At 40.0% G+C, this 16,053-nt stretch overlaps 2 protein-coding genes across 2 annotated transcripts in view; both read left to right on the top strand.

Annotated features, from left to right (window-relative positions):
• The window catches only part of sv2ca (synaptic vesicle glycoprotein 2Ca), a 29,662-nt gene extending 21,800 nt beyond the window's left edge, over positions 1 to 7,862 (top strand). The window contains exons 5-13 of the mRNA XM_080893586.1: positions 1 to 80; positions 536 to 625; positions 1,422 to 1,532; positions 2,158 to 2,246; positions 2,655 to 2,819; positions 3,510 to 3,643; positions 3,749 to 3,955; positions 4,041 to 4,200; positions 4,333 to 7,862. The exon at positions 1 to 80 is cut by the window's left edge and continues 54 nt beyond it. Of these exons, the coding sequence (XP_080749712.1) occupies positions 1 to 80; positions 536 to 625; positions 1,422 to 1,532; positions 2,158 to 2,246; positions 2,655 to 2,819; positions 3,510 to 3,643; positions 3,749 to 3,955; positions 4,041 to 4,200; positions 4,333 to 4,516 (1,220 nt within the window). The 3' untranslated portion in view covers positions 4,517 to 7,862. The remainder of the gene's footprint in view (positions 81 to 535; positions 626 to 1,421; positions 1,533 to 2,157; positions 2,247 to 2,654; positions 2,820 to 3,509; positions 3,644 to 3,748; positions 3,956 to 4,040; positions 4,201 to 4,332) is intronic.
• Positions 7,863 to 10,247: 2,385 nt separating this feature from the next.
• Positions 10,248 to 16,053, top strand: part of iqgap2 (IQ motif containing GTPase activating protein 2) — a 39,339-nt gene continuing 33,533 nt past the window's right edge. Inside the window, exons 1-2 of the mRNA XM_080893773.1 lie at positions 10,248 to 10,595; positions 13,894 to 13,993. Coding sequence (XP_080749899.1) covers positions 10,550 to 10,595; positions 13,894 to 13,993 — 146 coding nt within the window. The 5' untranslated portion in view covers positions 10,248 to 10,549. The remainder of the gene's footprint in view (positions 10,596 to 13,893; positions 13,994 to 16,053) is intronic.

Here is a 16,053-nt window from a genome sequence, read left to right as displayed (position 1 = left end):
TCGTCGTCTGCGCCCTACCCTGTGTGTGCGCTGTGGTGGCACTTACCTTTATGCCTGAAAGTCCCAGGTTTTACCTCGAGGTAACGAGACCTTCTGATTTTTAGCAGACTAAACCTATTTTAGTCTGCGCCTCCTGAATGTGCTGCATCAGTTCGTATCCCAGAGAATGCCTTGTCATGGTGCTGTGTTGTCCTCAACTGTCATCAGTTTTACATTCAGCATCTTTCAGACAAATTGAGATTACTTGGACATTTCCCAGCAGATGTTTAATCAGACAAAAACAGTGTGAGTCATTCAGTGCTGTTGGAGGCCTGTGTATGTGGAAAATAGAAGCTCAGAGATCTGTGACAGTAGGTTTGCCGCTCCAGCATAATTATCCTTTGAAGTGAAATGAGTCACCATTGTCGTGACTGTCATCATTTTGCCCTATCTTGGAGAAATCAAAGGCTTGTATTTATGCACCTGAGCAGCCTGCTGCTGCTGATCCCATGAGTTTATCTTGTCGTCTCTCTTCCTTACTTTCCTTGCTTGACAGGTGGGGAAGCATGATGAAGCCTGGATGATCCTTAAACAGATTCACGACACCAACATGAGAGCGCGTGGGCAACCTGAGAAAGTCTTCACTGTGAGTGTTTGTTTCTGCAGTGCTGGGTTTCCTGACGGTTAAAGAAGTAAAGAGGCTTATATTCTGCCACCACTGGGACAGATTTTAACGCTTTCACCGTGCAGGATCACATCTGAATTATGATGGTTCTGAAAGCTGTTTTGTGTCATTCAGGCTTATTTGCAGCATGAGCTCCACTTTGGGAAAGCCGCTTAGTCAACATGTTTCCTGAATTGATCCTATGCTATTGAACACACCGTTTATATTCACCCTTTTTATACTGGTTTGATTTTTTTTTCCATAATTCTGTTCATTAAATTTTTAAAGATAAACAAACAAGCAAAATGCAAAAACCAAACAGAATGAATCCAATGCATGTACTTTAGGTCCAGAAATGTGTCAGTTTCCCATGTCAAAGTTCCAGTCAGCTCTCCCTTCCATTCATGCAACGTACAAGTTCTCCCAAATTTACAATTAGAGAGTTCCACATGGAAATAGAACGAGGATCATCTCCGACCCCCTTCACCATTATGGCTTTCCTCACTAGCATTAAAAGAGACTCAATCACAGCCTCTTTTAAGAGAGGTGGGAATCTTCTCAAGCAGACAGAGTAGCAGGTTTGTTGAAATCTGCTGACCTATTGCTGTACTGTCACAGCTGTTCAGAAGCTGATTTGATTTTTAATGCTGTGTAGGTGTAGTTTTATTCTAGAAATAAATGAAAGGCTATGATATTGCACAACAATGTCAGTAATTCAATGTCAACTTATTGTAAAGTAATACAGATGTTATTCTTATACTGTTTTCCAATATTCCAGGTAAACAGGATCAAAACTCCACGGCAGTTGGATGAATTTGTTGAAATGGAATCAGAATCTGGCAACCCAGTTTCCAAGGCTTTCTTCAGGATAAAGGCTGAAGTTCGTGGGGTAAATATTTGTCTTTTTATTTGATTATAGTTAATTTTTAACTATAATTAATTTTATTGTAAATTCCTGCTTTTATAAATAACTTAAACCTTCCTAAATTCACTAATGCTAATTTCAGCTGCTAAGCAAATGTGTAAACCGGAAAACTATAGAGCCACCTTAAACCTTCCTCAATAAATTAAAACTGTTGTTTGAGTGTGACGACATAACCTTTTTGACTCCTTGTCAAAAGTGTCTAAGATTTGAGTAACAGAAATATCAAATCAAGTAGGGCGGGGCTACAGTTTATGTAATACCAATTCAAACCACAAGACGGTGCAACAATTCAGTGCGACTTTTCTTTAACTAGGCAAGTCGCCGATAACAAAACCTTATTTATAAACAGCTGCATGGTGGAAATGGAAATAGGGCTAAAAAGAAGTATCGAAAGTCAAAAGCAGCAGCACATATCAGAGAACATCTCAACACCCTCTCTGGTAGCACACTGCCCCCTGGTGGAGAAGATTTCAGTTAAGTTGTGTACTAGGCCATTACAAAAAGTACCTTTAATTATATTTGTTTTCCTTATTATTCCACTGTACCAAATCCTGATGCCTATTCTAATAGAGCTCTTGTCTCTTTTTAGATCTATCTGAACCTTATGAAGTGTTTCAACTACCCAATGCGAGAAAACATGTTGCGACTGGCCATAGTGTGGTTCACGCTGTCATTCGGGTGAGATTTGTCAGTTTTGTCATAGAAAAATCAGACAAGTTTCTGTGGTCAGATAATAGCTCTAGGCAGTCTGTTTTGTTGGCACATTGCATTTCTGTCATCTTGAGCGCTGCTGTGTAGAAGTTGCACAGTCTCAAAATCAATCACTGTCTCCCTGCCCCACGGATCAATACAGTTCCATTGGTGTCTCTGTGGATACAGAGGTGGACCTGCGTGCATGTGTGGAGGAGACAAGACAGGAGGCAGCCAGTTGATTTTTTAAAGCACAAGTATCTTCTGGATTTCTAATGTGTCTGTCTATCTATTTATTGTTTTGTCAGGTCTCACTCTAACACGAACAACCTCTCGTTGATGAACCGATCAGCTGATTTTTTAGATCCAACTATCAACATGTCCCTCTGATTGCAGATATTATGGCCTGTCAGTCTGGTTCCCTGATGTCATTAAACACCTGCAGGCCGATGAGTATGCCTCTAAAGTGAAGATCCATAACAATGAACGCATCGAAGGCATCACCTTCAACTTCACCCTGGAGAACCAGATACACAAAAATATTCTCTTCATTAACGACCAGTAAGACAATTCAGTTTCATCATAATAATAATAATAATAATAATAATAATGATGATGATGATGATGGAGGCAAATTTGTTATGCACAACTGATAAAATGTTACATGCTGCAATTAAAGTGATAAAGTGCATAAAATATCACCACTAGACATCAGCAGATTGCAGTCAACTGAATTCTGTTTTACTCCTTTACTTACTCCTCATAGTTCAAGTGCTAAATCCTAGCTACAGTAGCTGCTGTTGGACAAACATTTTAGTCAGAAAGAGTTCAAAAACAGCTTCTTTGCCACTGCTGCTGTTAGTCAGTGTTAGCTGCTGTTAGGTTTGGGGTCAGTCAAACTTTCTTTGAAATGGATTCAACATTGCTGGACTCAAACACTTAGTTTGATTACATTCTCACACTGTTTGAGAGTTTGCTCACTGTTTATCTGACAGGAAGTGTCATTTTTAGGACACTCGAGCGTTGGCATAACGTTAGCTTATAACCAGATGTTGTTGCATAACTTTCTCTTTGTGAGCTGTCAGCGCCGTTCACATGTATTTTTCATGAATTAATTGTAACATTTATAAGAACCCATCCATTTGTTGGAAGACTTAATTGCACATAAATATAATATTCTTGTTTTCTATTAAATAACTTAAAAAAATGACTGATTGTACCTTTAAAGTTAACATATTTCTGTTACTTCAGCTTTGTCAATATGAAGCTGAAGTCTGTCACCTTCATTGACTCCACCTTTCGTAACTGCTACTTTGATGATGTGACATCAGTGGGCTCCTTCTTCAGGAACTGTACCTTCATTGACACGTTCTTCTTTAACACAGGTGAGGCATGACTACACAGGTAAACTCTTATGTTTTGTCATTTCTAATACACCATCTATAATCTTAACATGGGAAAGTTTTTGGTTTTTTTGCTTCTCTGGGCAGATATCGATGAATCTAAATTAATTGATGGCACAGAGGTGATCAACAGTACATTTACCCACAACAAGACAGGGTGCCAGATGACTTTTGATGATGACTACAGCGCCTACTGGGTTTACTTCATCAACTTTCTGGGGACCCTGGCTGTTCTTCCTGGCAACATCGTGTCTGCTCTCCTTATGGATAAAATTGGGCGTCTCTCTATGTTAGGTAGGAAAGTAAGACCTGGCTCTTTGGTAACACTATGGGTGTGTCAACTTTTACTCTTCTTTTGAATATGTGTGTATGTCCTCAGGTGGCTCCATGATCCTATCAGGCATCAGCTGTTTTTTCCTGTGGTTCGGCACCAGTGAATCCATGATGATTTTCATGTTGTGCCTTTATAATGGCCTCAGCATCTCTGCCTGGAACTCCCTGGATGTTGTCACCACCGAGTCCTTCCCTACTGTCAGGAGGTAACAGGACAAACGTGTTTTTTTTCTTATAGATAACATTGTTGTATAGACTTGTGTATAAAATAGGGCCTAATTCATCCAATTTATGAGAGTAACATGTTTCTGTTTTCGTTTTTTGATTTTCTCTCCCAGGGGAACAGGCTTTGGGTTCTGTAATGCTCTGTGTAAGCTGGCAGCAGTTCTAGGGAACCTGATTTTTGGCTCTCTTGTTGGCATTACCAAGGCCATTCCTATCCTCATGGCGTCATCAGTGCTTGTTGGGGGGGGCCTGGTTGGACTACGGCTGCCTGACACTCGGGCGAATGTCCTCATGTAACACTAGTGTAGCAGTGCTCACCTGGGCTAAAATCTGGATGTGAGAGTCCTAGAGAAACGTTTTGAGGAAGCAGTGCAGCTGGCTTGGTTTTTTATACATATCTTAACACACATCTCAAAGCTCGCTGATGTATAAATGGTGAAGCAAAACTGCAAACACACCTTTTCACAATGTGTCTGATGCAAACCTTGTGAGGTGATAAGTTCAACATTTTGTGAATCATTCACCTACAGAGTTCTCGTTAGAGTTTGGTTTGTTGAGGTTGCACCTTCTAGCTGCAGTCATTGCTTATGTGGTAAAACTGCACGGTTAAAATCTGAAGGCTTTTAATATTGATACAGTCTTATTAAGCCAATCCAGATGGATAGAAAAGTGCAAAAACAAGCTGTAATGAGCACAGCCAACCTGCTGTGTGACAACGCAGGGACTAGATGATCAGACAGTTCATACTCGTGACACAGCTGTATGACAGCTGGCTTGCCCACAGAACCAACTATCAGTACACAGACCATGTGTGCCGATAGTCATCATACAGAAATAAATATAAAGAAAAACATGCAGCAGGTACCTCATTTGCAAAGGTGAGATACATATATCTAATTATTTTCACTCGCTTGCATCTAACATCAGTCTGCTGTATTTAGATCAGTGTCATATTTGCTCCTATATCAGCAACCTTCACAAAGAAGCCCATTTACATCAGAGACCAAGCCCTTTGCACTACTTACCCAACCAAGAATCAAAAAGGCCATATAGAAACACTTTTCCTGTATCAATAATTGTATGTCACGTTGAATATGAACATGGAAATTTTTATTTTCTGCTGTGTGTTTGTGAAAGCCAAAAATAATGATTTGTTCCTTTTGTCCAAATCTCTATGTGGTATTATTATTATTATTAGTATTATTTTAAAAAAGCTCTAAGAGGAGCTATCCTTCTGATTTAGCTTTGTGTTGGATCCTGCTTGTGGCAGTAACATGTCATGCTGCTTCCTTTCAAAAATACTGAATGGCCTTTTTTAATGTGCCTCTCCTTGACTGGAGCAGATGCCCGTAGTCATGTGCTGTCCAAAGGTTTTAAGGAACAGACAGAAACTGAACAGGCATTAGATTAAAAAAAAAGAATAAGTAATTTTATGTACATATGTAAAATATGTCACAGATATTGATTCATTTTTGGTCTTAATGTCATGTTTTTTGTTAGACATACGTATTTTGCTAAAACTTTTGTTTCCTTCTCTCCTGCAAAAATGTCACTGCTATACCAATCGTATCATCAAGATATGACCTGTGGTGTTAGTTACCATGCAAGACGGCAAAATAATAATGTAGATAACAACCACCTCGTTATGACGGCGGATTGGTGCAGCTCATAACGTTTTTTTAAATGCATCTTAATTTAATCAAAATTAACCCCATTTTTGTTGGTTATAGTCGTTATATTCACAGTTGTACAAAACTGAAACTTCTAGGGAACATTAATCTTTTACCTCTCATTAGACTTGATCTCACTGGCCACTTGGTTAGATACACCTATTTATCTTTAGTCAAGACGACCTGATCAAGCACACACTGATTCTCAGAAGGAAGATGAAAGACGATCTAAGTGACTTTGAACATGGCATGGTTGTTGGTACCAGAAAGGCTGGTCTTAGTATTTTAAAAAACTGCTGACCTACTGGGATTTTCCCCACACAACCCTCTCTAGGGTTTACAAAGAATGGCCCGAAAAAAAAGAAGAGAAAATACCTTGTTGATGTTGAGTTCAAGGAGAAGGGCACGGCTGCTTTGAGCTGATGATGAAGCAGATGAGACTATAGCAGCAGAAGACTGCATGTGGTGTCACTCTTGTCAACTAACAACAGGAAACTAAGATTACAATTCACATGAGCTCACCAAAATTGGACAACAAAATTGCCTGGTCTAATGAGTCTCGAATTTGGCATAAACAACATGGAAGCATGGATCCATCCTTCATTACATCAGTGTGTCAGGCTGCTGGTGGTGTAATAGTGTGATGAAATTTTCATAGTACCAACTGAGCATCAGTCTACCTGAGTATTGTTGCTGATCATGTCCGTCCCTTTATGACCACAATGTACCCATCTACTGATGGCTGTTTTCAGCAAAGCTCATATCATCTCAAACCAATTTGAGGTGATATGAGTTATTGTACAGCATGTCTTTGACCTCAATGCACATCATGATGAAGATAATAAAATAAAGATATCAGGAAAAAAATTTGATGCCGTCCCTCCCCCCAGATTCAGTTGCTCTCAGTTTTGAATAATAAACGTGTGTATTGTATTTTCTGTGGTGTTAGCTAACCTTAACCTGCATTTCTCTGTATTTGTGGCATCTGTAACTTCAGTGTGGACCTGGTTTGTGTCTGTGCTGCAGGTGGCTCTCTCTCAGCTACTCAAAAAAACAAAAACTGTACTGTACTTGTGCACATCATTGCCAGAATATGTAAAATAAGTTGGAAAGTGAAGTCTGCTGCTATTGTGCAACATATTTTTTGAGCACATATATATCATTTAAATATTTTTAAAACAAAAGTATGACATACAGAATCTAAATTACAAAAAAACAAAACAAAACAAAAAAACTTGCCCAGCAATATTGACCTATGTCAGTAGCAAAGAATATCAGAAGGAGTCATCAGTATGAATGAAAAACCTGCATTGTTGTACCGGAGAAGTAATATTACCTAACATGTTGGTGTATTTAGGGATTTTGATTATATGTACTGTATTTGTGTGTATGCAAAAGACAGCGAGTCTGAGAGGGAGAGTGTGTGTGGGCTTGTGTATGTAACCATGAATGTAAATATTATGTACATATCAAAGCTGATGTTAGTGAAGTTTCTGGGTTAAATGTTTCAGCTCCTTGAGGGGACACGTGTGTCTCCGGCTTCGTCCAAGCGATAAGTCCATATACTGTATCTCTGTTGTACATCCGCTGGTCCTCAGCTTTTACCTGCTACTCTGTGCGTGCGTGGTTGTGTATGCGTTACACTTGCATGTACGTAAGAAAACTTGCGTTCTTTTATGCTCAACTTTTTTTCATTATTATAAATTCTTCTGGGAGAAAATGATGACAATATTAAGATTTTTGTTGAGGAAAACGTGAATGTATCACTCGTATGTTTTGTTCATCTATTTTTGAGGGGAGGGGGGATAGCCAGATGTGTGTCAACAATAAAGTTGTGAGTACTAATTGTGAAGGGCCTGAGGGATGACTGAGCTTGATGTTCAGTGGTCAGCAAGTGTGAGAAAATGTGAAGATGTATTTGCCAAATATTCAATTCCCTGTGATTGATGTTAGAAACTGGAAAAGCAGGGATTGCAGACTGTGCTGCTTTTGAACATATATAATAAAACTTATGTTCTCTAGCAAGTTACTCTTCTGTGTCATGCTTGTGCTAAACCTCAGATTAATATTAATACTGATGCTCCTGTAAACATCATTTATGTGCATAAGACAACATAAGCCTTAAATTTATGTGTATGTAGTAAGTTTAACTAAACAGTAATAGTTTAGAAAGGCTATAAAGTTCAGTTTTTGGAGAAACTCTTTGAGAGAGTGCAGCATTTACACTCATTTTTGACGCAATAGTGGGCGGGTGTGTTTATGGACAGTGCTAGAGCCAAAGAGTGGACAGGCCACTCCAAACTCATGGGATGTTTGGGGACACCTACACAATCGCTCCAAATTCCATGAGCGGGTGAAGCACATACTTAGAAAACTGAAGTTACAACCACTAGCTACTTTTTCTGCAGGTCTTTTGCTGAACGACTGCTTTACTGTCCCTTTTGCCATGTGGAGACATTAAAGCAGCACAAGCATCCATTAAATTCTAATAATATTACAGTTTTCAGCAGTTATATAACACTACATGACAGTTCAGCCCACAGAAGAAAATAACAAGAGGATATACAAAAACAAAAATAATAAAAGATGATGCCACAGAGAAAAAAAGAATACATAAATAGAAAAATGTAACAGTTGTTGTGCCAACCCAGTAAAAGATATGGTTTTAATGTGGCCTCCACATCAAAAATTGTGTGGATGTAATCTTTTTCATTTCATTGTACCACAATGGAAACCGTTTCCAACATTTTGCATACCTGCCAAATGAATACATGCAGATAAACACGTGGTTAGAGTAACTGTGTCCTCGAGGTAATGCTGCCTCCTAGTGGCCAAAATCGAGGACGTGAATCATTGCAATAGCTGCCAATGATTAATGTATAAAGAGTCGGTATAGACTCTTCTGTATACAGACTTCTTTTGGCTGCTCCCTTTTGGGGGGTACCACAGTGGGTCATCTGCCTCACTCTCACCCTATTTCACGCATCCTCCTCGATCACACCAACGCGCTGTATCTCCTCCTTCACTGCATCCATGAATCTTATCTGCAGTTTTCCTCTTTTCCTCCTGCCTGGCAGCTCTATGTTTAACATCCTCCACATGTCCAAAACTTCTCAGACTTGTCTCCCTAACTCTGTCTCCAAACTGCTCAGCCTGAGCCGTCTCTCTTATCTACTCATTTCTAATCACTCCCAAAGAAGATCTTAACATCAACTCTGCTGCTTCCAGCTCCACCTCTTTACGTCAATGCCACCATCAAACTTTACATCACTGCACAACTCACAACCATCTTTTAAACGGTCTCTTTCATTTTTGCTGCTATTCATTTGTCAAAAATCACCCAACACTCTTCATGTCTCCCCGCCTCCAGGTATTTAAACTTATCCACGTTCACTTCCTCTACTACCTCTCCTAGCATCTTCACTGTCACACCCACCCTCTCATCCACACACAGATATTCTGTCACAGATATTGTTTTTTTTTTACTCCAGAGCATACCTACACCTCCAGACCACAATGTTGTCTATAAAGATCATAGTCCACAGAGGCTCCTGCCTGACCTTGCCTGCCAGTATGTCCATCAGCCCCGCAAACAACTCGTCTCTGTCTCGCTGTCCTCATACAGTCTAAAAGTTTTAATTGATTTTAGAAAGATTTTTTACGCAATAATATCTTGAAGTGATATTTTTAACCTCCCACGATGGCCTTTTATGATAAGAACACGTTGTACTAGTAAGTTTATATCAGGAAACCCGGTACCGGTCCGTGAGTCATTTGGTACCGGGCCGCGAGAGTGAGACTCGGGTGTGAAATGTATGGTTTTCAGGGGTTTTATCGGTTTTTAGCGTTATTTTGTTATCGTTTTTTCGTTAACTTGGTTTTCCTGGGTCTTTTCACGTGTGTTATGAATAAATCTTATTTTTTTCGGTACCGGTCACCGGTACTAGTTTTATTTTGTTGTATTTATCCGCGACACCTTAAAGGCCGGTCCGTGAAAATATTGTCGGGCACAAACCGGTCCGTGGCGCAAAAAAGGTTGGGGACCGCTGGTTTATATGACTTGTGGCATCAACTTTGCATACAAAAGCGAAACCTGAACTTTTATGCAAATTAGAGGACGTTAAAAAAAAACCTGTAAAGACACACCCAAGGCAGGGTTGTCTAAGAGAAAAAAAAAACATTAAAATAACAAATAATGAAAGCACCAGGCAGAATTAAACATTCACAATTTACCATCTTAAAAATTAAAATAATAATAATACTAATAAAAACAGTTAAAGCTCTGCCCAGACTCACCTTATCACCAGCAGGTGGTGCAAGGTGCTAAAGCTCCGTCAGCGTTCCCGTCAATCATTGCAGCTCAGAGCTGAGCGGGGCAAGAGCACCGACCAGGAGCACTTTGTTCAGGAGGCACCACAAGCTGTGCACACCATGGGGTTCGTCTGCTGCAAGGCACAGTTAGCACTTTCATGAAACTTCTGGACACAGCTGTGCCTATTTTTTTCTCTCCATATACATCACTATTATTTTTCTTCCCCCAGTTACCAGTTAGTTTATTCACATCTGTATCTGCCGAGAGGCGCGGTCGCCGGGTAACTTCAACGTTAACTTAAGTTATTTCCAGTTGAGACGAGTTCACGGGTGGAGGAAACGAGGCAGGATGTACCATGAAGAGACCGCAGCGTTACACAGGCCACGCTATGGAAGTAAGTGAGATCGTGTTTGATTGTTTTAGAGCTAAAAAAAAGCTACTGACTCCTACCCCAACGTGGGTTGGTTGCGAGGATGAGGACGAGCTAACGTTTCGGTGCCTTCGCGGGGATGTTTGCTGAGCAACAGGTGGGTGAGCTGCACCACTAGCTGCGGGATACCTTCAGTAGGTGTGGCTGGCCCTGACGGTGCGCTTAAAATGCGGATGAAGAGTGGCTATTAGAGGTTTTAGGTGAAAGAAACCACATCCTGGATGCTTCAATAATACTACTAATAGTTATTTGAGACCTAGTTTTCTCCCCTCGCCTCTCACAGGTGGCCCTAAACGCAGCACAATGATTTTTTTAATCTGTTTATTTGACAGTGGACGCCAACATAAGGCGTTTTTCTCACAGGTTAACCATTAACTTGAGCTTTCTGCTGCCGCTGTCACATGTGCAGCCTAACCCCGTGAGCACGCCAAGAATTTAACCGAGTCCACTGACAATAAACACAGGTAGGTTTACTGTAGATAGCATGTCTGTGGGCAAAGTACAGCTTTGAGAATAGGCAGTATTACCCCCAGTGCTGTTTTTTTTTTCTTCTTCTTTCTGTAGCATCTGACTTGAATCATTATATTTTATTGATCATATCTTGCTACTGTGAATCAATAAGAAGTGTGTCTCCAGATAAGAGAGAGTAGTATGCTGCAAACTCTCTAAGATATGGGTCCAAACAAGTCCAAATTTGTTGGCCCCAAATCACAAAGTTGTCCTTCAACTGCGCTTTAATTTGCAAGTGCTGCTGTGGGACCCCGAGGCAAATCTAGTCATGTATTTCATACTGACCTGAGTTTATTGATTTGGCTTGGATACAATGGATGAACCAAAAAAACCCCCACAAAGCCTCCCTTGAATCGTAGCCCGCCAAAAGGTTGCGTAGAATAACCCTGCAGCTAAACAAAAGCATGAGTCATAATCACAGGGACTATAACTCAGGTCCGGTGATCTTGTGACACACAAAAGCAACAGACCCATCCTGATAGTTAAATATAACACAGTGCAAGAGCGTAGACAGGCTCTTCCAGGAAGTGTGTGAGTGTGTCACTAGAGGTAGTGTGTAATGGCTGCACTGGGGCTTCTGTGCCTGACATACGTTTTCATCTGCATCTGTCTTCTGCACAGCTGGACCACAAATCTGTGGTTGGACCCTTGGATGCGGTACTCAAGAGACTAGAAAACATTTCGCCTAAATAGCGGGACAATTACGTCTGTAGAGATGTGGTTGGCCCGTGCTTCTCCTCGCATGCGAGTATTATTTGCCAAGCCTCTGCTGAGACTTGGCGAACAAATGTCTCTGCAGGTGGCTGTTGAATAGACAAGTTTAACAGAGTGTGCTTTAGAGTTTTAAAATATTCAGGCTAGAAAAGGGTTTAATGACCTACATATGAAGTTGGTAAAGTCAGGATTCTAAACTGGCTTTTGTAGCTTTTGTTTTAGGATCTCTGTGAATAGAAAAGTTTGCACTTGGCCCAGGTGTGCAGAAGCTCCACTGCCATGAGTTTGATGTCACTGTTTAGCAATGCGAACCTTTCTGAAACACATCTCAGCACTGATGGATGTAAAAGTCCAGCTAGGGACAAATTAGCAATATATGTAAACTCTCTGTGCAGCACATCAGCTTCACGCTCTGTATTGGAACTGCTGCGTGCTAAACGAAATTGTCCCTATCAAATAAATTAAATTTTAATTTAATTTAATAATGACATCAATGGAACTTGAGAGGATATGCTCTAGTTTGTCTATTAGCCAGTGCTGATATTTTTTGTCTGTCTTGTTTTTTTTGTTTTGTTACTTATTTAAGAATCACATAAATCTAGTGTAATTAAGTCTTTTCTTTTAAGTCATCAGACAGTCTTTGTGTAGTTAGCCGGCTCAACATTGATATGTCACAAAAGGAAAGGGAAAAAATTGGCTACTGACACTGGCGGATGTTGTTATTTTCTGTTATTTCTTATTTCCCATCTTATAGGTAACTTAGTGGTTGCAGATTATGGCAAAACCATCTTTAAAAAAGAGTCATGTTAAACAGTTCCTAGAGGCTTACATCTGCAGGGCACCTGGCTTTATTTTACACTCGCAGAAACCTGCGAGTAAAAACTGTGCCTGTCCACGTGTACCATCAGCTGCTACCCTGTATTTAAATGAAAAGGGAAAGATCTGTTCGTAAAAGGAGCCCCATAGCTTGAGATTTTCCCTTTTACTCAGCCAGAAATAAATAGATTTGATCGGATTAGAGCTGGTTAGGGAGTACGGCGTGGGGTGGGGTCTCGTTAAGCTGCAGGTGAAGGTAAGATAAGATAAGATAAGATAGAACTTTATTAATCCCTCGGGTGGGTTCCTCTGGGAAATTCGATTTCCAAAAAAGCACAGCACCGACAGAAGTTACAGAGTTATACACACACACATATATATAAATACAGAGACAATATAAATAAAATATACGAAGGGGATAAATAGAATAAATAGGAATAAAAATAAAAATACAAGTGAATTGCACATTTCAAGTATTGAGTCTATTGCACTGTTGACTATTTACAAAAGTATTGCACAAAAGGTATTGCACAGTGAGGTGAAGAGGCACTACTACAGAGGTCAACTCTCAGCAGAAGTCACTTGTCAGATCGGCACCCCGCCAAAGCCAGTTTAAAAACCATAAAATAAAAAGACTATTTCATCTCTCACGGCAGGGTTTACTGAAGCATGAAGTGGAGTTTTTAAACACATCAGCTCATAGTAATTAAAAAAAAGACTTATTTTTATGTATGTTTGGTATCAGCACTTCTGTTCAGGTGCCGTTTTAACCTATACCTTCAATGTTAGTGTAATAAAACACCATCCTCGAGGAGACCGCTTTCTGTGGTACTGATTCTTTACAACCTGGAGGGAGACTGTGAAGACCCTCCCGATGTGTGTCACGGTTGCGAGTGCAACTTTTGCTGTGCCGTGTTTAAAATAACCTTGTGTATGCAAAAATTTTGTCATGCTTGTGACAACTTCCTGTATTGAGTATGACGCACACATGATGATCTTGGTGTTTGTTAGAGCTAAAAAAATACCAGTGACACAGCTCCTAAGGAGGCCCGAGCTATAGTTAAGTATTAGCTTGACCTGTTCTTGTGCAGCTTTATGAAACAACCCTTTTCAACTGTAATTAAGAACAATAAGAATGGACAACAAACTATGGAGTATGTTGCATAATGAAAAACGATGACAGTGATATAATCATAAGTGTTTTTTGTTTTTTTTCTTCCAGCCATTCAGGATGATGAGAGGTTGTCAGCAGAAGAGATGGATGAGAGGAGGCGGCAGAACATCGCCTACGAGTACCTGTGTCACCTAGAAGAAGCCAAACGGTAAGGTGGGCGTTAGATGGAGGGAGAAGCATTGTGCAGACAAAAGCCAGCTGCTTTTCTTTGTATTGTTTGCCTTGTCACAGTTCACACGGCATCTAGGATTTAAGTTGGGTGTGCTCTTGGTCAATCATTAGTTCTGTTTAATGTTTTTATACAAAGGTTTATGTGTTTAATGAACAGGAAATGGTTGTGAAATAAAGGAATGGAGTGAAAGTGAGGGCAGTCTTATGAGTAAGAGAGCAAATGTGTGTGGTTAACAGTGTTTGTAGTATTATGAAGCTGCAATGGTGGATAAAGGCTGAATCATCGTGGATGCAACATGATGACATGGAGGTGTAAACATTCCTAAGAGCACGTGTGATTAAATCTGGGGTGGTGCTGACTGAGTGGAAAGAGTGGCTCGTTATCCACTGTACTCTCATCTTAGCTTTTTTTTTTTCTCTAAAAGCTGAAATTATTTATTTATTTAAAAAAAAAAAAGAAAAAGCTGTTTTCCAAAGCAAGCACAAATCTGATGAAGAGTCTTTGAGGTGCCTTAGCAAACCTGAAAGCGAACCACTTCCTGTCTTCTTCATGTTGGCATCCATCTGAACGGAAGAGGAAGTCTGATCATGTTTCTTCTAACACAGATTTGATAACCACACCCAGTCCCCAAGAGAGTATTTTCTTGGAGTCACTTTTCAGCTTAAATCCATTGCAGTCACTGTGGCCGAGTGTCGACTGCACATTTGCTTTACGTCCACATGCCCTCAGAGATTTGTTTCCCAGCTGAACTTTGACCCTGTAAAGACTGTTTGAATAGCCTATATTATCTGCTTATGACACAAGAGAGTTTAAGGGTTTACAATAAGACTTAACTGAACACAGCTTCAGGCTTTCATCATAATCTGGTCACACCAATATGATGACACTTCAGTCTTTTTATAGCTGACAGGAAACACTTTAGCAGAAGGTAAACTGAACTGCATAGAGAACTTTTAGTGGGAAAGTTTTTGTATTAATACACCAGGTTAGCCTTTAAAAATACTATATTTAACTTTCTCAGTTTCCCTTTTAGCTTCCCCTTATTTAATCCTGGAGCTTGTGACACCTTTCAGCCATTGAATTGCACCTCCATTCTTTGAAATGTGTCAAGTTAGATTAGGATTAAGACAGACCTTTAACAAAGCTGTAAACCACAGAGGGCAGGGGATTAGGTTCTGGTCTCTGGAGTCAGGTGTAAGCAGTCACTGAAGTCAAGCAACCATGAGTAAGCAACCCAGTACACCTGAAGGCACAGTTTAATTAGCCCCCTTTTTAACAGTGGTAAAAACCAGTAAGGTTGGTGTCAGCAGATGACCCAGCATGCCTAACATGCCCGGGATCCTGAAGCTGCAGCAATTTCCCAATTTGTCATTTTAAACATTTTATTTACATGTCGTCTGTATAAAAGCCTAATGGGACAATTGGACAGACAAAAAACTGGAATCTTTCTGCAGCAAAGGGACTCAAAGGAAAAAAAACAAACAAACAGCTGGTGGGGTCAGTGACATTGTTATCTCTGACAGCATGTGGGATGGACAGACATGCTTTGTTTTAACAGTGCTTTGCTTGCAGTGCCTAATTAGTTTAGGTCAAACTCATAAAGGTTTAACTACCTGAATTGTTTCTGTTGTATGTTGCACATTAACTCGCACCTTAAATGAAACATCTGCTAATATTTCACAGGACGATTGCTTCATTTTAGCCAGACTTTTTTTTTTTTTTTTTTAAACATCTATCAACTGACAAGAACGGATGTCAGTTAATAGACCCTCCCCCTCCCTCTCCCCAATTCACACACACAGTTGCACAGAAGTTTCTGGAAGGAGACCTTGTACTCTCACCACAGAGTAAACAAATGGTGGTTTACATTTGTAGTTTTTCTGGATTGGGAGCTTTCTTGTTTGCTTTGATGCAGGATCGCTTGGAGGCCTAAATTGTCATGTTTGCTTTTTAGTTAACAGCATTACCCTAATCTTTGGATACATTTTAGCCTGAGATGTAAAATAAAATTCTGTATTTACAGACACACTGGCACA

The sequence above is a fragment of the Rhamphochromis sp. 'chilingali' genome (assembly GCF_963969265.1).
Source record: "Rhamphochromis sp. 'chilingali' genome assembly, chromosome: 10".
Lineage (NCBI taxonomy): Eukaryota > Metazoa > Chordata > Actinopteri > Cichliformes > Cichlidae > Rhamphochromis > Rhamphochromis sp. 'chilingali'.
Note: the sequence above shows the minus strand (reverse complement) of the source record. Positions and strands in the feature narration are given on the sequence as shown.